This window comes from Capra hircus, chromosome 18 (genome assembly GCF_001704415.2).
Source record: "Capra hircus breed San Clemente chromosome 18, ASM170441v1, whole genome shotgun sequence".
NCBI classification, from domain to species: domain Eukaryota; kingdom Metazoa; phylum Chordata; class Mammalia; order Artiodactyla; family Bovidae; genus Capra; species Capra hircus.
Window position 1 is genome coordinate 21,697,289 of NC_030825.1, and position 23,888 is coordinate 21,721,176.

At 38.2% G+C, this 23,888-nt stretch overlaps 1 protein-coding gene across 1 annotated transcript in view; it reads left to right on the plus strand.

The window, feature by feature from the left end:
- Positions 1–23,684, plus strand: part of ITFG1 (integrin alpha FG-GAP repeat containing 1) — a 294,559-nt gene extending 270,875 nt beyond the window's left edge. The window contains exons 15-18 of the mRNA XM_005691951.3: positions 10,272–10,396; positions 10,956–11,038; positions 18,813–18,930; positions 22,302–23,684. Of these exons, the coding sequence (XP_005692008.3) occupies positions 10,272–10,396; positions 10,956–11,038; positions 18,813–18,930; positions 22,302–22,361 (386 nt within the window). The 3' untranslated portion in view covers positions 22,362–23,684. The remainder of the gene's footprint in view (positions 1–10,271; positions 10,397–10,955; positions 11,039–18,812; positions 18,931–22,301) is intronic.

Sequence of the window (23,888 nt, forward strand, 5' to 3'; positions counted from 1 at the left end):
AAATTCTGAAAGATACGGGAATACCAGACCACCTGACCTGCCTCTTGAGAAACCTGTATGCAGGTCAGGAAGCAACAGTTAGAGCTAGACATGGAAAAACAGACTGGTTCCAATAGGAAAAGGCGTACATCAAGGCTGTATATTGTCACCGTGCTTATTTAACTTCTATGCAGAGTACATCATGAGAAACGCTGGGCTTGAAGAAGCACAAGCTGGAATCAAGATTGCCAGGAGAAATATCAGTAACCTCAGATATGCAGATGACACCACCCTTATGGCAGAAAGTGAAGAACAACTGAAGAGCCTCTTGATGAAAGTGAAAGAGGAGAGTGAAAAAGTTGTCTTAAAGCTCAACATTCAGAAACCTAAGATCATGGCATCCGGTTCCATCACTTCGTGGCAAATAGATGGGGAAACAGCAGCTGACTTTTTTGGGGGGGAGGGGGCAGTGCTCCAGAAACACTGCACATGGTGATTGCAGCCATGAAATTAAAAGACGCTTACTCCTTGGAAGGATAGTTACGACCAACCTAGACAGCATACTAAAAAGCAGAGCCATTACTTTGTCAACAAAGGTCCGTCTAGTCAAGGCTATGGTTTTTCCAGTGGTCATGTATGGATGTGAGAGTTGGACTATAAAGAAAGCTGAGCACCAAAGAATTGATGCTTCTGAACTGTGGTGTTGGAGAAGACTCTTGAGAGTCCCTTGGACTGCAAGGAGATCCAGCCAGTCCATCCTAAAGGAGATCAGTCCTCGGTGTTCATTGGAAGGACTGATGTTGAAGCTGAAACTCCAGTACTTTGGCTACCTCATGCAAAGAGCTGACTCATTTGAAAATACCCTGATGCTGGGAGAGATTGAGGACAAGAGAAGGGGTCGACAGAGGATGAGATGTTTGGATGGCATCACCGACTCGATGGACATGAGTTTGGGTAAACTCTGGGAGTTGGTGATGGACAGGGAGGCCTGGCGTGCTGTGGTTGCAGAGAGTCAGACATGACTGAATGACTGAACTGAACTGAAGCCAAGGCACCATTAAATGGATATGATGCAATCTCAAAATGTCAGAATCGTCTCAGTTTGCCATTCATCATCACAGTAATCCAGGTCTATTCCCCAACCACTGATGCCAAAGAAACTGACACTGACTGGTTCTATAAAGACCTACAACACCTTCTAGAACAAACACTGAAAAAAGATGTCCTTTTCATCATAAGGGATTGCAATGTAAATGTAGGAAGTCAAGAGATACCTGGAGTAACAGGCAAGTTTGGCCTTGGAGTTCAAAATTAAGTAGGGCAAAGGGTAACAGTTTTCCCAGAAGAACACACTCGTCGTAACAAACACCCTTTTCCTCCAACAACTCAAGAGATGATTCTACACATCGACATCACCAGATGGGCAATACAGAAATCAGACTGATTATATTCTTTGCAACCAAAGATGGAAAAACTCTATACAGTCAGCAAAAACAAGACCTGGAGCTGACAATGGCTCAGATCATGAGCTCCTTATTGCAAAATTCAGGCTTAAATTGAATAAAGCAGGGAAAACCACTCCGCCTTCAGGTATGCTATGCTATGCTAAATCACTTCAGTCGTGTCCGATTCTGTGCTCCTCTGTCCCTGGGATTCTCCAGGCAAGAACACTGGAGTGGGTTGCCATTTCCTTCTCCAATGCACGAAGGTGAAAAGTGAAAGTGAAGTCGCTCAATCGTGTCCGACCCTCAGCGACCCCATGGACTGCAGCCTACCAGGGTCCTTTGTCCATGGGATTTTCCAGGCAAGAGTACTGGAGTGGGGTGCCATTGCCTTCTCCACCTTCAGGTATGACCTAAATCAAATCTCTTATGATTTTTCAGTGGAAGTGATGAATAGATTGATGGCATTAGACCTGGTAGACAGGGACTGAAGAACTATGGATGGAGGTATGTACACTGTACAGGAGGCACTGACCAAAACCAACCCAAAGAAAAAGAAATGCAAGAGGGCCAAGTGATTGTCTGAGGAGGCTTTACAGATAGATGAAAGGCAAGGGAGAAAGGGAAAGACACAGCCTACTCAATGCTTGGAAAAGCCCCAAATGGTGGAATAGAAGGATATGTGCTTTTCTTCCCCTTCAAGAACAAAATCGCAAGTAGCTGCTGAACAGCCATCAACAGGAGGATGTTGAAACCCACCATAAAAAATACCCCACATCCAAGAACAAAGGAGAAGCTGCAACAAGATGGAAGGAGGGGGTACATTCACATTAAAGTCAAATCCCATACCCACCGGGTGGGTGACCCACAAACTGGAGAACAATAATACCAAAGTTCTCATACTGTTGCAATGGTTCAAGGCCCCACATCAGACTTCCCAACATAGGGATCTGGCAAATAGACTGGGAATCCCCAGGAAATCTGACTTTGAAGGCCAGCAGGATTTACTTACAGAACTTACATAGGACTAGGAGAAAGAGAGACTCTTTGAGGGCACAAACCAAACTTGTGTGCACCAGTACCCAAGAGAAAGGAGCAGTGACCCCACAGGAGAATGAGACAGACCTGTTTGTGCATGTTTGAGGGTCTTTTGCAGAGGCATGTGCTGCCAGTAGTTTTCCACAGGGACGAGGGCACTGGCAGCAGCAGTCCTGGGAGGCACATATTGGCATAAGTCCTCTTGGAGGTCGCCATTAGCCCTACAGCAGAGCCTGTAGACTCCAGGACTGGGTCTTCTCTGGCCAAACAACTAACAAGGAGTGAGCACAGCCCCACCCACCAGCATGCAATTGGATTAAAGATTTACTGAGCATGGCCTTGTCCACCAGTTCAATTCAGTTGCTCAGTCGTGTCCAGCTCTTTGCGACCCCATGGACTGCAGCATGCCAGGCCTCCCTGTCCATCACCAACTTCCAGAGTTTACTCAAACTCATGTCCATTGAGTTGATGATGCCATCCAACCATCTCATCTTCTCTCATCCCCTTCTCCTCCTGCCTTCAATCTTTCCCAGCATCAGAGTCTTTTCAAATGAGTCGGTCCACCAGAGCAAGAGCCAGTTTTCCCCACGTCACATCAGGAAGCTTGCACATGCCTCTTATCCTCATTCGTCAGAAGGCAGACAGAAGAAACAAGAACTACAGTCCACAGCCTCCAGAGTGAAAACCACAATCACAGAAAACTAACCAAAATGATCACATGGATCACAGATGTGTGTACTCAATGACGCTATGAGCCATGTCATGCAGGGCCACTCAAGATGGAGAGTCATGGTGGAGAGTTCTCACAAAACATGGTCTGCTGCATAAGGGAAATGTCAAACCACTCCAGTATTACCTCAAGAACCCTCATGAACAATATGAAAAGGCAGAAAGGCATGACACAGGAAGATGAGACCCCCCTCCCCTAGTTGGTAGCTGTGCAGTATAATACTGGAGAAGAGTGGAGAAATAGCTCCAGGAAGAATGAAGAGGCTGAGCCAAAGCAGAAATGACACTCAGTTGTGGATGTATCTGGCAGTGAAAGTAAAGTATAATGCTGTAAAGAACAATATTGCATTGGAACCTGGAATGTTAGGTCTACAAGTCAAGGTAAATTGGATGTGGTCAAGCAGTACATGGCAAGAGCGAACATCAACATCTTAGGAATCAGTGAACTAAAACCAAAGAAGATATACAGATGACCAACAAGCAAAGACATTCAACATCATTGGTCATGAAGGAAGTGCAAATCAAACCACAGAATTACCACTTTACAGTCATTAGGATGGCTTTAATGAAAAAAGAACAAGTGTCAATGAGGATGAAAATATAGGAACTCTCATTCATTGCTAGTGAACATGTAAAATGGCAATTTCTTAAAAAATTAAACAATTACCATATGATTCAGCAGTTTCATTGCTAGTGTAATAAATAGCCAAAGGAAACTGAAATCAGGGTCTCAAAGTGGTATCTGTACATCCATTTTCATAGCAGCATTACTCAGCCAAAAAGTGGAGTCAAGCCAAATGTCTATATATGGATAAATGGATAAGCAAAGTATTAATATACAAGGAATATGAGGCTTCCCAGGTGGTGCTAGTGGAAAAGAACCTGCCTGCCAATTCAGGATACTAGGGATAAAGGTTTGATCCCTGGGTTGGGAAGATCCCCTGGAGGGGAAGATCCCCTGGTGGAGAACATGGCAAGCCACTCCAGTACTCTTGGCTGGAGAATCCCATGGACAAAGGAGGCTGATGGGCTACAGTCCATAAGTTTGCAAAGTGTTGGACAGAACTGAAACCGACTTTGCACACACGTGCACACACACAAGGAATATTATTCAACCATACAAAGGAACAAAGCACTGATACTTGCTACAGTTTATTGTAAGTGAAAAAAGGCAGACACAAATAATCATGTCTTATATGACACATGTGGAAGAGACAAATCCATAGAGACTGAAAGCATATTTGAGAATACCAGGGGAGAAGGCAATAAGGAGCTTTTACTTATATGAGTATGGAGATTAATGAGAGCTGTGGTTATACAACATTGTGAATAAAGGCCACATGATTTTATACTTTAAAATGGTTAAGTGTGCATTTTATGAATTTCACCTCAAAAAAACAATAAAAGAATAGAGTGAAAAGGGTGCTTTCATTAAAAACTAGTGTTTGTGTAAAGCAGTACAATCTATTTTTAGAAATCAGGTTTTGCCTTACATGTATTCATCCACATGTCCCAACACCATTTGTTGAAATGATTGACCCAATAAATGCTCCATCCTCTGGTATTCCGTGTATAGGAATGTAAGAAAATAATTTGGATGCAGACAAATATTGGGATGCAGAGGTGTTCACTAAAGCATTGTTTATAATAATGAATATTAGGAGAAATCCTTAATATCCAACAGTAAAATATTAATTTTAAATTATGGAATAAGAGGATACTATATAAACAATGAAGTTATGTTTCTTATAATATTTGTATAGATATACTTTTATAAAAATAATTTTTAAAGGCTTGTGTAATGTCTGTCTTTTAACTGTTACCTTAGGTTTTCTTTTAATGGTATTTCAGTGTTCCAATAATCTTTCTCTCCGCATATCTATTTTTAAAGAATTTTAATAACATGAAAATATTTATGAAATAACATTGAGTGGAGAGCAGTAATACTAAATTGTGTTAATGTGTTTACTTGTTCATGCACATGCCTAGGCAGAAAATTACATGATTAAAAGTATGATAAAATTTTTTTTAAGTATGCTAAAATGTCTTCATTTTGAGATTTTTTGATAATTTTCATTATTCTTTTTAATAGTTTTTAAGTTTTCTTATGAAATATACAGTTTTATTTGGAATTTATGGTCTATGATCTTCTTAACAGTATTGATAAATTTTTTTTTTTTGGTTCTTTTCAGTGAGGTAGTTATAGAGAAATGGTTTATAAGTCTAGTTTGATGTCTATTAAGTCAGTCTTTGCTAAGTATAATGAAATATGTATATATTTAACATTTACTTTCACAATGTTTACTATATTTGAGGCACTCTTTTAAGCATTATCATTCAATCAGCTAAGTCTACAAGACAAAGTAATTTCATACCCCTTGCAATTAACTCTGTTGCTTTATAGTTTTACATACATAAACTTTATTAAGCTATCCTAAATTCACTGTTCCTTTTCATTATACCTTTCTCTTACTAACATAAGAGTGTCCAACTGTGCGACCCCACAGACGGTGGCCCACCAGGCTCCCCCGTCCCTGGGACTCTCCAGGCAAGAACACTGGAGTGGGTTGCCATTTCCTTCTCCAATGCATCAAAGTGAAAGTGAAGTCACTCAGTCATGTCCAACTCTTATAAAAAATTAGATATATATATTTTCCAATGATTTCATATTTCTGGGTAACATTAGATGTTTAGCAGAGTCCATAGCATATTATAGTATTTAGACATTAAGTAACCCTGTCACTTTAAATAGTTTGTTTAATTATGTTGAAAATACCTAGCAAGTAAATAACAGTCTTTAAAAGTGAGCTATAATAGGAGAGATTCATTTTTGGAATGCCAGTGTAAGGACTTCATGAACCTGCTGTCCCCTCCCCCCACCAATAAGCAAACAAACAAAATTGCTGGCTAAATAACTAATATTAACTACTTCAGAACTCTGGAAATTAACCAAAGCCACACAATGTTCCAAGCACTGTCTATCCAGGAGGAACTCCTGATACTTAAGACGGCAGGGTCTGGGGCATTTTAACTTGGACTGTCTCCATCCCACCTCCCCTGTCTATTAAATGGTGCAGCAGCCATAAAAACAGCTAGTAGCCTCACAGTCAGTGGACGACTGACCTTTGGAGCCCCATTAAAATTCTCATCCCTATAACACTATCAGTATTTGTCTAAGCTATCAACTCCTTAGGAAATCTCCATTCTCAGAATGTTGGGGCTATCTGATTTGACTCAGAGTTCAGCCTAGCAGGGGGAAAAAAAGCCCAATCCCTCCAAGACATTACCAAAAACAATAATGTGCTGGCAGAATCCCAGATGTAGTGAACAAAAGCCTGGCCAAAACATATAAGGAAGTCCCAAGGCACTCAACAACCATAGGCAACTATAGGCAACTTTGAAATGCTGGAACATCTTCTTGGACATCTAAAAACATGCCTAGAAGGGAAACTACCTCATTCAAATACATAGCTTGATTATGCTGCCTTGAGGCACTGCTCAAGCAAGAAATGAAAGCGAAAGCTATCTTATAAAAACACACATTTAAGAAAAGCAAACAGAAAATGTGCGCAGTGATGTTAGACTTAAGTTAAAAGAACCTGTAAATTGGCTATTATAAACATGTTCAAAGACCTAAAGGAAACGAGGATTAAAACACCTAAAGTAAGCATGACAACTGTGTCTCACTAAAAGATACAAATAAGAAGTAAAGATCATTTTTAAAAATCAAATAGAAACTCTAGAGTTGAAAAGTACAATAACTGAATTAAAATTTTCTGTAGAGTACTCAACAACAGATTTGAGCTGGAAAAAGAATTGTTCAGTCGCTAAGTTGTGTCCAACTGTTGTGACCTCGTGGACTGCAACACACCAGGCTTACGTATCCTTCACTACCTCCCAGAGTTTGCTCAAACTCAAGTCCATTGAGTTGGTGATGCCATCTAACCATCTTATCCTTTGTCATTTCCTTCTCCGGCCTTCAATCTTTCCCAGCATCAGGATCTTTTCCAATGAATCAGCTCTTTGCATCAAGTGACCAAAGTATTGGAACTTGAGCTTCAGCAACAGTCCTTCCAGTGAATATTCAGTTTACTGGTTTCATCTCCTTGCAGTCCAAGGACTCTCAAGAGTCATCTCCAGCACCACAATTCAAAAGCAGCAATTCTTCAGCATTCAGCCTTGTTTATGGTCCAACTCTCATATCTGTACATGACTACTAGAAAAATCATAGCTTTGACTATATGCACCTTTGTCTATATGCGTCACTATATGCAAAGTGATGTCTCTGCTTTTTAATACGCTAGTTAGGTTTGTCACCGCTTTCCTTCTAAGAAGCAAACATTTTTTTAGCAATCCTGAATATAGGTTAATTGCAAGTTTAGAGAAGAGAAGAAGGAGAAGGCAATGGCACCCCACTCCAGTACTCTTGCCTGGAAAATCCCATGGACAGAGGAGCCTGGTAGGCTGCAGTCCATGGGGTCGCTTGTTCTTGCTTGGAGAATCCCAGGGACGGCGGAGCCTGGTTGGCTGCTGTCTATGGGGTTGCACAGAGTCGGACACGACTGAAGCAACTTAGCAGCAGCAAGTTTAGAGAAAGAAAAAAACAACCTCAGAACCTGTGAAACCACCATCAAACATACCAATGTATGCATAAACAAGTCTTAAAAGAAAAAGAGGTCCGTCTAGTCAAGGCTATGGTTTTTCCAGTGGTCATGTATGAATGTGAAAGTTGGACTGTGAAGAAAGCTGAGTGCCGAAGAATTGATGCTTTTGAACTGTGGTGTTGGAGAAGACTCTTGAGAGTCCCGTGGACTGCAAGGAGATCCAACCAGTCCATTCTAAAGGAGATCAGTCCTGGGTGTCCTTTGGAAGGACTGATGCTAAAGCTGAAACTCCAGTACTTCATGCGAAGAGTTGACTCATTGGAAAAGACTCTGATGCTGGGAGGGATTGGGGGCAGAAGGAGAAGGGGATGACAGAGGATGAGATGGCTGGATGGCATCACTGACTTGATGGACATGAGTTTGAGTGAACTCCAGGAGTTGGTGATGGACAGGGAGGCCTGGCGTGCTGCAATTCATGGTGTCACAAAGAGTCGGACACAACTGAGTGACTGAACTGAACTGAACAGAGATTAAAATAGAATTCATCACTAACAGACCACTCTTTAAAAATACTAAAGGGAGCCCTTAAGCGTGAATGAGAGGACAACTAGACAGTAACTTGAATCCACACAAATAAGTAAAAAGCACCTGTAAGACTATAGAGAAGTATGAAATATGGTTTATGTATTTCTGTTAAATAGTACCTCTTATTTCCTAAGTGATTTACAAAACAACTGCATAAAGTAATTATAGATTTGTGTTGATGGACTGAATATATAAAAACATAATTTGTATAATAACAGTAACACAAAAGGGTGGGAACTTTGGAGCAAAGTTGTTGTTATGTGCTAGGTATTAAGTTATTTTGTTATAAGTTAATATGCTAGTTGCAGTTCCAGGGTAACCACTAAGAGAATAACTCAGAAAATATATAATAAAGGAAAGTACAGAATTAAAATGCTGTAATAGAAAACAATTAAAAGAAAGCAGCAATAGAGAAATAGAAGAATTAAAAAGACATACAGAAAACCAATAGCAAATAGCAGGCAAAAGTCCTGCCTTATCAGTAATTACATTGAATGTAAATGGAATAAATACTCATATCAAAAGGCAGAGATCAGCAGAATATATATTAAAATATGACTCAACTAGGTGCTACCTGCAAGAGAAACACTTTAAAGATATAAAAAGTTGAAAGTTTTAAAAAATGAGATAAATTGTACCATGCAAAGAGTAACCAAAAGAGAGTTGAGTTTTTCTAGTTGCAGACTTGCCCCCTCTCACTGAAACTAGAGAAAGCCCATGCACAGCAAAGACCCATTAAATATAACCCATTTAAAATATAGATCTGGCAATGAAACAACCCACTCCTAAAAACCCAGTGGGTCAAAGAAGAAATCACAATAGATACTAGAAAATAGGTGAATTTAAAAAAAAAAAAAAAAACACACAACATACCAAAATAAATGGGATGCAGCTAAAGCAGTCCTTAGAGGGAAATTTGTTATACCCAGAACAGTCTGAAATCAATAACCTAACCATCTAGTTCAAGAAACTATAAAAAACAGCAAATTAAGCCTAAAGGAAGCAGAACACAGGATATAATGAGAGAAAATATGTAGGGGATAGAAAATCAGAGAAAACCCGGCTGAACCAAAAGTTGGGTTTTTTAGAGTAGCAAAATAGATATACCTTTAGCTAGACTGTTCAAGAAAAAGAGAAGACTCAAATTACTAAAATCAAGAATAAAAGAAGCGACAACTACAAACTTTGAGACCTAAAAAGGAAGCTACAAAAATGGCCAATAAGCACATGAAAAGAAAACATTAGTTATTGGGTAAACGCAAATGAAAGCCACAATGATATACCACTTCATAACCACTAGAATGGCTGTGACCAAAAGATAGAGAAAGTGTTGATAAGAATATGGAAAAATTGGACCCCTCATAATTATTCTTGGAACTGTGGAATGATACAGCCATTTTGGAAAAGAGAAGTTGACACAAAAGCATGTATGTGAAAGTTCACAGCAGCATCATTCATCAAGAGCACACATTACATGATTGCATTTATATGACTCTCCAGGATAGGCAAATCTATTGATGTAAAAAAAAGTAGATTAATGGTTACCTGCATCTGGAAGGGCAGGGGTTAGAAATAAAAATAACTGCTAATGGGTATGGCATATTTTGGGGTGATGAAACTGTTATAAAATTTGATTGAAGATACTCAGAATCACTCAACTTATACTTGAAATAGGTGATGTTTATGAAGCATGAATTATTTCTCAATAAAGCTGTTATCTTTAAGAAGTAAATTATTTTTATTATGAACCAGGCATTTCATTTCACATTTTTATCCTTATGTAAAGGTAAGTTATAGAAACATACATTTTTAACATTTTATAATTTTAATATTTGATAAGAACAGTGTCTCCAAAGATGTATTGTTCTTTTTTCTTTTTTAAAAATAAATTTAGCTGGACAACTTAGCCAGTCGGCACATTTAGCTCTCCAACTGCCATATAATGTACTTGGCTTAGGTCGAAGTGCCAATTTTCTTGATCATCTTTATGTTGGTATTCCACGTCCATCTGGAGAGAAGGTGAGTAAAAATTTACAAGTAATCTGTTTTTTAATATTTACTGTTCAGATATTTGAATCTAAATATTTTCATTTCCTTTAAAGAATTTTAAAAATTCACTGGTAGTGACTGATATAAACTTATCTTACATACAGAACATTATAATTTGAAAATATACCTTAAGACTTCGTACCCCTCTTCTTCCCTGCTTTTTCTCATCATTTTCACCATCTACCATACCAAATATTTTTATTTTGATTAATGTCAGATTCCACCTCAACTTCAATTTTAGTTCCAAAGCAGCATTTGTACTTAACACTTTGAACAGTGCCTGCTACAAGAGTGTTCTATAAATACTAGTTGAATTAATGCATCCATAAGACAGAAATATAATCCTTCTCTGAAAAAATGAAATTTTTGCAAATAGGAGTCCTATTTGGAAGCTTATATGTATAAATTTAGCTTAATCCATACCTAGGATTTCAATTTATCAAAGAATACTTAAGCTTTTTCCTTATTTACAATAATCATGTTTTTAAAGTGTACTACTGAATGTTAAATGTTCTTATTCTTTTTCTAGTCTGTACGAAAACAAGAATGGACTGCAATCATTCCAAATTCTCAGCTAATTGTCATTCCATATCCTCCCAATGTTCCTCGAAGGTAATGTCCTTGCTTGAATTGAATTTGGTAAAAATACTGTCAACTCTGAATTATAGATACATCTTTTTAAAGCTCTGTTTCTGTTGTGTTCCTCTGAGTGTCATCACTTAAGTTTGCTTATAGCAAACTTTAAATGGCTAAACATACCTATACCTAAGATCCCTGACATTTTCCATGAAGAACAAATTAAACCTTATTAGAAAAACAGCAGGTTAACTAGGGATTGATACATGTTCTGATTAAATAAGCTGGTCTGATGCGAAGAGCTGACTCATTTGAAAAGACCCTGATGCTGGGAAAGATTGAAGGCAGGAGAAGGGGACGACAGAGGATGAGATGGTTGGATGGCATCACCAGCTCAATGGGCAAACTCCAGGAGTTGGTGATGGACAGGGAGGCCTGGTGTGCTACAGTCCATGGGGTCGCAAAGAGTCGGACACGACTGAGCGATTGAACTGAACAGAGCTCAGTTTACTGGCCATAAATTCTAAACTTTCAGGCTGCTAAACTTTACAAGCAATGGTCTTTTTAGCAAATGCTTTGAGAAGTGGTTTATGTCCCACAGGGGTTAGGCAGAAATTTTGAAGTCAACACACCCAGGCACGAAACTCAAATCTACTGCTGGCTGACTAAAACAGGAAGCTAGTCCTTGTTGTCTCTGAAGGACTGTACAGTCCATGGAATTCTCCAGTCCAGGATACTGGAGTGAGTAGCCTTTCCTTCTCCAGGGAATCTTTGCAACACAGGGATCGAACCCAGGTCCATTGCAGGCAGATTCTTTACCAGCTGAGCTACAGGGGAAGCCCTTCTGCACTGTAGAATGGGAGTTAAAATACCTGCCTTACAAGGATGAGGATGAAATGTGCTTAACACAGTGCCAAGCATATATTGTTTTCAGTGAATGATAGGTATTTTTAGCCTTACTAGCAACATGTTCCTTTTATAATGTAGCATTTAATTCTAAATCTTTATCTGTTCATTTTTCTTTAAATTATTAGGTTGATTCCATTATTTCAAAAAGTAGGTGATGAAGGTATTCATTAACACTTAAATTTCATTGGGAAAAATAGAACTTGCCCTTAAGGCCATTCTGATGTCAATATGAAAAAAATAACCTAGGAGTATGTAACTAGTGGCTTACTATATTTCTTCTCAAAATACAGGCTACACTGTTTTCTTCTTCCGGTTTTATTGAGATACAGTTGACATACAGCACTATGTAAGTTTAAGGTATATGGCATTATAATTTGACTTAGTTACATCATGAGATGATTATCACAGTAAGTTTAATGAACATCCATTATCTCACATAGGTACAAAGTTACAGAAACAGAAAAAATATTTTTCTTGTGATAAGAACTCTTAGGATTTATTACTCTTTTAACAAATTTCATCCCCTATAACATGTGGCAGAGTTAATTCTGTTTATTGTGTTGTGCATTACATTCCTAGTATGCATTTATCTTAAAACTGGAAGTTTGTAACTTTTGACTGCCTTCATCCAATTCCCTCCCCTCACACCTCCCATCCCTGTTAACCACAAGTCTGAGCTTTTTCTATGATTTTTTTAAAAATAATATAACTGACCTACAACACTATGTTAGTTCCTGTTACACAGTATGTTGTTGTTTAGTCACAAAGTCATTTCTGACTCTTTGTGCCCCATGGACTGCAGCATGCCAGGCTTCCCTGTCTTTTACCATCTCCCGGAGTTTGCTCAGACTGAGGTCCATTGAGTCAGTGATGCCATCCAACCATCTCATCCTCTGTCTCCCTCTTCTCCTCCTGCCCTCAATCTTTCCCAGCATCAGGGTCTTTTCCAGTGAATTGGCTCTTCATATCAGGTGGCCAAAGTAGTGGACCTTCAGCTTCAGCATCCATCCTTCCAATGAATGTTCAGGGTTCACTTCCCTTAGGATTGACTGGTTTGATCTCCTTGCTGTCCAAGGGACCCTCAAGAAGCTTCTCCAGCACCACAGTTTGAAAGCATCAATACTTCCACATGTAGAATACAGAATACAATGATTCAGTGTTTCTGTACATTTCAAAATGATCACCACAGTCAAGTCTGATTACAGTCTGTCATCAGACATTACATAATCATTGACTATATTCCCCACATTGTACATTTCATATCCATGACTCATTTACATTGCAGCTGGAAGTTTGAACCTCTCAGTTAACCTCACTCATTTCTCTCCTTCCTCTACCCTCCCCCTCCCCTCTGGCAAACATTTATTCTCTGTAACTCTGTTTGGTTATGTTTGTTCATCTGTCTTTTATTTTTTAAATTCCATATAAATGAAATCATACAGTATTTATCTTTCTCTTTTTTCACTTAGAATAATACCCTCTAGATCCATCCATATTGTCATAAATGGCAAGATTTCCTTCTATTTTATGGCTAAGAAATATTCCATTGTGTGTATATGTATAAATGTGCGTATGTGGAAAGAGAGTGAGGACTCACATTCTTCTTTATCCCTTCATCTATTGATGGGTACTTAGGTTGCTTTCACTATCTTGACTATTATATATAATGCCACAGTGAACATAGGGTTGCATGTATTTTTTCTAATTAATGTTTTCATTTTCTTTGGATAATGGAACCAAACTATTTAAGTAGTGGAACCAAACTACTTAAGAACTCTATTACAGCATTATGTTTGAATGAGGATAACATCAATAACTCCAGTTAACATCTGAGTTCAGACCTTTTTAATGAGTCTATTAAAATTTTGAAATTTATAACTAAATGAATCTACACAAAAAACTATATGAATCATAGTACTTCTAGATCATGTAATATCATGACATAAAACAATCTCTTAAAAATAGTAAAATAAAAGACAATAAACGGAAAATGCACTTAGAATATGTATAATAAGCAATGATTTGTGATTTTAGAAGATATCTGTGCATATAGATAGATAAGATATAATGGTCATCTGAGTCAAATTCACCCATTCCAGTCCATTTTAGTTTGCTGATTCCTAGAATGTCAACGTTAACTCTTGCCATCTCCTGTTTGACAACTTCCAATTTGCCTTGATTCATGGACCTAACCTTCCAGGTTCCTATGCAATATTGCTCTTTACAGCATCCGACCTTGCTTCTGTTGCCAGTCACATCCATAGCTGGGCATTGTTTTTGCTTTGGCTCCATCCCTTCATTCTTTCTGGAGTTATTTCTCCACTGATCTCCAATAGCATATTGGGCACCTACCGACCTGGGGAGTTCCTCTTTCAATATCCTATCATTTTGCCTTTTCATACTATTCATGGGGTTCTCAAAGCAAGAATACTGAAGTGGTTTGCCATTCCTTTCTCCAGTGGACCACATTCTGTCAGACCTCTCCACCACGCCCGCCCGTCTTGGGTGGCCCCACGGGCATGGCTTAGTTTCATTGAGTTAGACAAGGCTGTGGTCCTAGTGTGATCAGGTTGACTAGTTTTCTGTGATTATGGTTTCAGTGTGTCTGCCTTCTGATGCCCTCTTGCAACACCTACCATCTTACTTGAGTTTCTCTTACCTTGGACGTGGGGTATCTCTTCACGGCTGCTCCAGCCAAGTGCAGCCGCTGTTCCTTACCTTGGACGAGGGGTATCTCCTCACTGCCGCCCCTCCTGACCTTGAACGTGGAGTAGCTCCTCTTGGCCCTCCTGCACCTGCGCAGCCACCGCTCCTTGGACAGTGGGTAGCTCCTCCCCGCCACCACCCCTGGCCTTGGGCGGGGGGTAGCTCCTCCCGGCTGCCACCCCTGACCTCGGACGTGAAGTAGCTCCTCTCGACCACTCCTGCACTGTTGCAGCCTTGCAGTACTTGGATGCAATCTCAAAAAAGACAGAATGATCGCTGTTCGTTTCCAAGGCAAACCGTTCAATATCACAGTAATCCAAGTCTATGCCCCAACCAGTAACACTGAAGAAGCTGAAGTTGAACGGTTCTGTGAAGACCTACAAGCCCTTGTAGAACTAACACCCAAAAAAGATGTCCTTTTCATTATAGGGAACTGGAATGCAAAAGTAGGAAGTCAAGAAACCCCTGGAGTAACAGGCAAATTTGGCCTTGGAATACTGAATGAAGCAGGGCAAAGGCTAATAGAGTTTTGCCAAGAGAACGCACTGGTCATAGCAAACACCCTCTTCCAACAACACAAGAGAAGACTCTACACATGGACATCACCAGATGGTCAACACCAAAATCAGATTGATTATATTCTTTGCAGCCAAAGATAGAGAAGCTCTATACAGTCAGCAGAAACAAGACCGGGAGCTGACTGTGGCTCAGATCATGAATTCCTTATTGCCATTTAGACTCAAATTGAAGAAAGTAGGGAAAACTGCTAGACCATTCAGGTATGACCTAAATCAAATCCCTTATGATTATACAGTGGAAGTGAGAAATAGATTTAAGGAACTAGATGTGATAGATAGAGTGCCTGATGAACTATGGACTGAGGTCCATGACATTATACAGGAGACAGGGATGAAGACCATCCTCATGGAAAAGAAATGCAAAAAGAGCAAAATGCCTGTCTGGGGAGGCCTTACAAATAGCTGTGAAAAGAAGAGACGCGAAAACAAAGAGAAGGAAAGACAGAAGCATCTGAATGCAGAGTTCCAAAGACATCTGGTGATGTCCAAAGAAGAGAAAAGAAAGCCTTCTTCAGCGATCAATGCAAAGAAATAGAGGAAAACAACAGAATGGGAAAGACTAGAGATCTCTTCAAGAAAATTAGAGATACCAAGGGAACATTTCATGCAAAGATGGACTCAATAAAGGACATAAATGGTATGGACCCAACAGAAGCAGAAGATATTAAGAAGAGGTGGCAAGAATACACAGAAACTGTACAAAAAAGATCTTCACAACCCATTTAATCATGATGGTGTGATCACTCACCTAGAGCCAGACATCCTAGAATGTGAAGGCAAGTGGGCCTTAGAAAGCATCACTACAAACAAAGCTATTGGAGGTGATGGAATCCCAGTTGAGCTATTTCAAATCCTGAAAGAGGATGCTCTGAAAATGCTGCACTCAACATGCCAGCAAATTTGGAAAACTCAGCAGTGGTCACAGGACTGGAAAAGGTCAGTTTTCATTCCAATCCCAAAGAAAGGCAATGCCAGAGAATGCTCAAAGTACCGCACAATTGCACTCATCTCACATGCTAGTAAAGTAATGCTCAAAATTCTCCAAGACAGGCTTCAGCAATACGTGAACCGCGAACTTCCAGATGTTCAAGCTGGTTTTAGAAAAGACAGAGGAACCAGAGATCAAATTGCCAACATCCGCTGGATCATCGAAAAAGCAAGAACATTCTAGGAAAACATCTATTTCTGCTTTATTGACTATGCCAAATCCTTTGACTGTGTGGATCACAATACACTGTGGAAAATTCTAAAAGATAGGAATACCAGACCACCTGACCTGCTCTTGAGAAATCTGTATTCAGGTCAGGAAGCAACAGTTAGAACTGGACATGGAACAACAGACTGGTTCCAAATAGGAAAAGGAGTATGTCAAGGCTGTATATTGTCACCCTGCTTCTTTAACTTATATGCAGAGTACATCATGAGAAACGCTGGGCTGGAAGAAGCACAAGCTGGAATCAAGATTGCCGGGAGAAATATCAATAACCCAGATATGCAGATGACACCACCCTTAGGGCAGAAAGTGAAGAGGAGCTAAAAAGCCTCTTGATGAAAGTGAAAGAGGAGAGTGAAAAAGTTGTCTTAAAACTCAGCATTCAGAAAATGAAGATCATGGCATCTGGTCCCATCACTTCATGGCAGATAGATGGAGAAACAGTGGAAACAGCATCAGACTTTATTTTTCTGGGCTCCAAAAACACTACAGATGGCATTTGCAGCCATGAAATTAAAAGAACGGTTACTCCTTGGAAGGAAAGTTATGACCAACCTAGATAGCATATTCAAAAGCAGAGACATTACTTTGCCAACAAAGGTCCATCTAGTCAAGGCTATGGTTTTTCCAGTAGTGATGTATGGATGTGAGAGTTGGACTATAAAGAAAGCTGAGCACCGAAGAATTGATGTTTTTGAACTGTGGTGTTGGAGAAGACTCTTGAGAGTCCCTTGGACTGCAAGGAGATCCAACCAGTCCATCCTAAGGGAGATCAGTCCTGGGTGTTCTTTGGAAGGAATGGTGCTAAAGCTGAAACTCCAGTACTTTAGCCACCTCATGTGAAGAGTTGACTCATTGGAAAAGACTCTGATGCTGGGAGGGATTGGGGGCAGGAGGAGAAGGGGATGACAGAGGATGAGATGGCTGGATGGCATCACCGACTCGATGGACGTGAGTTTGAGTGAACTCCGGGAGCTGGTGATGGACAGGGAGGCCTGGCATGCTGCAATTCATGAGGTCGCAAGGAGTCAGACATGACTGAGCAACAGAACTGAGATAGATAAGAAAGTGAGAAGAATGACTGCTTCTGAGTAAGAAACTGAGTATTGGCCTTTTGTTGAGTATTTTTTATTACCAAAATTCCTGTATTCATTTTTAATCTATTTTTAAATTAGAACCACCAAAAAAATCTCATGAAAGGACTTTTTCTTAAGTATGAAGTAAGGTACTGAGAATAGTTATCCTCAACTAATTAACAGTATTTAAGGTTTTCTTCCTCTGAGTTTCTGGGAAATTCTGTTGTAGCCTTTCTTCCATAAGCTCAACATTTTTCATGTTTGTCTTGCTCTTTCTGGAAAACAAATGTTCTTTTCAAATTTATGTACATAATAAAAACCAAATTGATTTTGGTTTGAAGTATACTTTGAGATTTATTGACTAGAGGCTAACTTACGTATCAGTAAATTTTAATTATCCCCACATAAGTCAATCACTGCTTGCAATTTATCAGAATAATTCTTACCTTTATTAAAATTTAAAATGAAAATATATCCATTATCTATTTTCAGAGAAACCAAAAAGTTCTTTACATATAACCACCTGCAGTGTTGGTGATACAGACTTCAGTTTTAGGTTTTTCATGGTTTTCAAGGGTTTTGAGGGTTTTAGAAGAAAGAGCTAGTTATATTCTTTATGCTAATGTTTGTATATTGCCATTGAGGGAATAAAATCATTTTGTAAGAAGTCTCATAGTGCCATTGTAATACTGTAAACCTTCCAATATGACACTTTGCACAAGTACTTATCTACACCTGCTTGGACATATGGTTATTTTACTTAGTCATAGTAAACATGTGAATAAGGGTCAAAAAATAAGATATAGAAATCTTAGGAAAATCATGTGACAATTTAACCTTAAACTTCAAGGTTCCAAATTCAGCAAGTCAAACAGGACATAAAAAGAATGTCTAAAATTGCCCAAAGTACCCTTAATAAGTTTGTCAGTGGTGGGGGCGGTTGTTCAGTCACTAAGCACATCTGACTCTGCAACTCCATGAACTGTATGCAGCAAGCCAGGCTTCCCTGTCCTTCACTATCTCCTGGAGTTTGCTCAAGAATAATTCTCACAGGAGCAAGAAAAAGTATCAAAGCATCTCAATAAAAAATTCTTTTCCATTTCATTTCTTGAAGTAAAATCTGAACTCTGCTGGTTTGTCAATATTCTTAACCCTATTTAATTTTAATTGCTTTTGTTTTACTTGTAATGAATTGGATAGAGGTGGAAGAATTAATGAATGACTGAACTGATTATCGATTAATAAGAACTTTTGCTTTTGGTCACAATAGAATTTTGTTATTTTTAAGTTAAAATGTGTAATTTTAATTCTTCTCTTTTCATCTACAGCTGGAGTGCCAAACTGTATCTTACACCAAGTAACATTGTTCTACTTACTGCTATAGCTCTCATTGGTGTCTGTGTTTTCATCTTGGCAATAATTGGCATTTTGCATTGGCAGGAAAAGGTTTGTTCACTTAAATGAAACTTTGATTATTTATAATAGTAATATGTTGCTTTTTAACATGTTTTAAATTAAAAAACTATATCTTCAACTTTTTCACATGACTAAGATTTTCTGATTTTTCAAGTTCTGTCATATTATTGATGATAATTTCTTTCATCTCCTTAAGTTACTGTCTCAGCGATTCCTACAAATCAAAGAAAACTTGGTATTTTTGATACTACACTAAAGTAATAAAGTGAATACCCTCAAATCAACAGGTATATCAAAAAGCTTAATTAGAAGTAGTTTCATAATGGCCTTAAAAATAATAATCATTTCTTAAATGAACTTGTGTTCATTATTTACTATTAATAATAAAGCCATGGACTTTTTTTCCAGGGAATAATAGCTATCTCTTTATAAAAAATTAGAGCAGAGAGAGTTTAGGTGGGAAGTAACAAAGTGATAAACATCCTTTCCATCTATTAATAGAAGGTATTCTTTGCATTAAACAACACTGATTTCTGTTCTATAGTATAACACCATAAATAATAATTAAAAACAAAACTCCAAAAGTATAATTTTATATAATATTAATGAGAAACAAAGGGCTTTCACATAAATTTATTAGTAGTTTAGATATAAAGGGAAAAAGTTAATTTCTATTTGTATATGAATTCATTACACAACTAGGAGGTTCCAAAAATGTTCTCCAAAAAAGGGGCTTCTTTGTCACAAAAATGTCTTCGTTTTTTGCACCTATTCCCTTTAGTTTGTTATGCTTATAATGATCATTTTTTAATTAAAATTACCATCTGTTTTATGTTACCAGTTTTAACTATGAAAGAGAATATATTATTGTTCTAATAAATGTTCATAGCTTTGTCTGTCCAAAAAACCACTCCTTCCATATAAAAAATGATAACAAAGTTACATATTCAGTTGATTTTTAAATTGCAACTTAAGAAGATCATGGCAGAAACCAACGCAACATTGTAAATTATCCTCCAATTAAAAATAAATGTTTAAAAAAGAAGAGGTAAGATCAGAGGTGATCTTATTTACTTTTATCTGAAGCTTCAGAACATAGTATGAAATATTATATAGCTCTAGACCTATGAAGGAAGAGAAATTAATTTTATTAATTTTACAGTAGGTCTGATTACAGTATAAACAGACTCACAATGATGATACAGTGGCTAAAAACTGAAGTTTTAAATACAAGAATGGATCGAAATTCATATTTGTAAACTGCCTCTTCCTGTGGTACTGTGGTTCTTCTTCCCCTTGGACCACTTCTCTTTCATCTATTGGCTGTTCTTTCTGCCACAGTGTCTGCCCTGTGCCCTCTTCTTTATACACATTCCCCTGCCACTTTGTTCAGTTCAGTCACTCAGTCTTGTCCGACTCTTTGTAACCCCATGAACCACAGCACTCCAGGCCTCCCTGTCCAACACCAACTCCCAGAGTCCACCCAAACCCATGTCCATTGAGTCAGTGATGCCATCCAACCATCTAATCCTCTGTCATCCCCTTCTCCTCCGGCCCTCAATCTTTCTCAGCATCAAGATCTTTTCCAGTGAGTCAGCTCTTTGCATCAGGTGGCCAAAGTACTGGAGTTTCAGTTTCAACATCAGTCCTTCCAATGAACACCCAGGACTGATCTCCTTTAGGATGGACTGGTTGGATCTCCCTGCAGTCCAAGGGACTTTCAAGAGTCTGCTCAGCTTTCTTTGTAGTCCAAGTCTCACACCCATACATGACCACTGGAAAAACCATAGCCTTGACTAGACAGACCTTTGTTGATAACGTAATGTAAAGCTTTTTAATATGCTGTCTAGGTTGGTCATAACTTTCCTTCCAAGGAGTAAGTGTCTTTTAATTTCATGGCTGCAATCACCTGCTACTTTAGTTTTATCTAAAATCATGGCATGAGCTATCACCTCAGATAATGTCCAGCCTTCAGTTCAGTTTAGTTCAGTCACTCAGTCGTGTCCAGCTCTTTGCAACCCCATGAACCACAGCACGCCAGGCCTCCCTGTCCATCACCAACTCCCAGAGTTCACCCAAACCCGTGTCCATTGAGTCGATGATGCCATCCACCCATCTCATCCTCTGTCATCCCCTTCTCCTCCTGCCCTCATTCTTTCCCAGCCTTCATCTCTCTCTAAAGCTCCCTCCTTCCAACTGTCACCATGACACTTCTACCCAGATCAATTACAAGCAACTTAAAACTAGTTTCTTTCTTACTCACTGCAGGATTTGCCAGTTGCCCTCCTGTCTGTGCCTTCATACAATCTCTGAAGCTGACTCTACTTCTGAATTCCTTACATCAGTACTTTAATTTAGTTCAACTCCTTATTATATCCTGCCTGTCCTCCCAAATTCCATTCTCTCCCCTCCACTCCATTTATCACATTGCTGCCAGATTACTCATCGTTTAGTCTTAATCATGTCACTCCTCTGCTCAAAAACCTTTGGTGCCTACCCCCTGCCTAAAATGTGTAACCCCATTAGCCTAGCCTTCATGGTACAGTCTTCCTTGTGACTCCACCATACACTTTTCCAACCTTTCTCTTACCAGTTTCTTTCATATAGCCCATGCTCCTGCCAGACTTACCAGGATTATTCCTGCTCTTCCCCCATCTTATAGTGAATGTCCCTCTTAATTTCCATAAATGCTGTCTTTCAAAGCTTTCCCTTTCATCATGCGTAATCTCTCAGAATTTTGGTAACATTTTTCAGCTTTTATCCTGAACTAGAGTTATTTAGTATGCTTTGCTTATGTTTTAGTAACATTTTTTAATTTTTACCCTGAGTAGAGTTATTTAGTATGTTTTTAGTATGTTTTTCATTCTAGGCTTTAATAAGTTCCATGAGAGCAAGATACAAAACTGAGTAATCCCTCAAAATTCCAAGCACATGGGACTTGACCTAGTGGTCTAGTAGTTAAGACTCCAGTCTTCCACTGCAGGGGGCATAGGTTCCATCGCTGGTCAAGGAACCAATATCCCAATGCAAAATCAATAGGTTAACCCCAAAATAATTAATGTACTTTAATATAATTAGATTCAGCAGTATTAAGAACAGGAAAAATGTAATAGTTGATTCCATTCTTACAAAATCTAATGTTTACTCCTACTGTCAAATAAATAATATATAACAAAGCTTTTAAGGAATAATGCTTGTTGGTTTTTTTTAATTCAATTTAAGAGATAATTATAGAATAGCTACTGTAAACTATAAAATATTTTATAAGATTATTACATAATAAAATCACACTTTTACCTACTAATTGCTGAGGGCTTTTTTAATTAACCACTTCATATTTCAGAAAGTCTTTGTTTGACATTTTCTTATCATTTATAAACCAGTCTAAAATTCTTTTTCAGAAAGCAGATGATAGAGAAAAACGACAAGAAGCTCATCGATTTCATTTTGATGCTATGTGACTTGCCTTTACTATTGCATAATGGAACAGCTTTTCACTTGATTAACTGAAATGCTAAACTTGGCTTATAGAAGAAAATAGGAGATTTTGAATATTACTTATAAATGATACATCCCTTGATAATTACTGAAAACTGTCCAAATAAATATGGTCTGGATGTGTTACAAGTCTTTTTTAAGTGCTTTGTATACAACAGTTTTGGTTCTTTTTTCAGTTGTGCTGTACATTTTTTTTCCCTTTGTGGAATGTGTTGCATGTACTCAGGTGTTTATGTATTTATAATCTTATTAGAATAATGATGATGGAAAAAGACATGTAAATAAAAATTATTTAAATGAGCAAGGTTTTTTGTGTTCCACTTGAATTAATCTTGCTTCTTAGTCTAACAGTGCAAATTATACTTCTGTGACTGTATCATAGGCAAAGTTCTTAGCCGTTCACCCTCATGATAGCAGGTGAGGGGTCTTTCACTGATGTTATACAATATAGTGATTGGGTATTCTGGCTTTGGAACCACAGTCAGACTTGCTTTAAACTCTTGGTTACACCATTTACAAGCTGTTTGGTGAACCTGGCTAACTGCTTAAGCCTCAGTTTTCTTGTTTATAAACAGAGCTAATACTATTACACAGTTGAGTTATACATTAAATAGAATAATGTATACAAAATACATAGCTGTACTCATAGCACAGAGTAAGGTTTCAATACGTGGTAGCTGTCATTACAGTTATTCTTAAATCATTTTTTACAGACTTCTGCAACTAATTATCAAAATATATAGACTTCATAGGATTTTCTTTTCAGGCATGTGGAAATCATAGTCTTAGGAAAGCCTAAATTCTTCATGGTTGACACCCTATATAAAGGTTTATTACTTTCTTATATTAACTGAAAATTATTATACCCTTCAAGAATTAATGTGCCGCAATAATTTTCATTTGAACACAGATCCTTATCACATGGTAGTGAAAAGCATTTGATTGCTTGAAACATCTGGGAATGCAAATCTTCAATCACATTTCTATTCTCAAACGCTTGTAAGAGTCTGTAATTTACATTCAGACTTCAGTGCAAATTTTTGTGAACTTCATCAAAAAGTTACATCTAAGTTTATATGTCAGTGCTAATAACTTCCTAACATGCAAATGAACATATGATGGATATAAAATATAAAAACTTGTTTGAAAACAATTTTGTTCTTCGTGTTATTTTTTTTTCTTACAGTTCACTGAGAATGGCGTGTGTATAAGTGGTTTACTTTATGTACCTAAGCATGGTTTTATGTACCTAAGTCTTCTTAATAAATATTCTGTATTGAAACAAAGTATTTGGGGGAATGTGTAAATAATAACTTTGGCCCATGATAAGCCTTAGAGGTTATAAGGTCCACGTGCCTAACAGGGCTAGACAGGCATTTCCCAACTATAATACCCAGTTAAATTCACTAAACCTTCATCAGCCTACAACACTGTGCCAGGCTCTGTTTTACACTGTCCTTAAGGTCAGGTAGGTTTAGTGTCTCTTATCT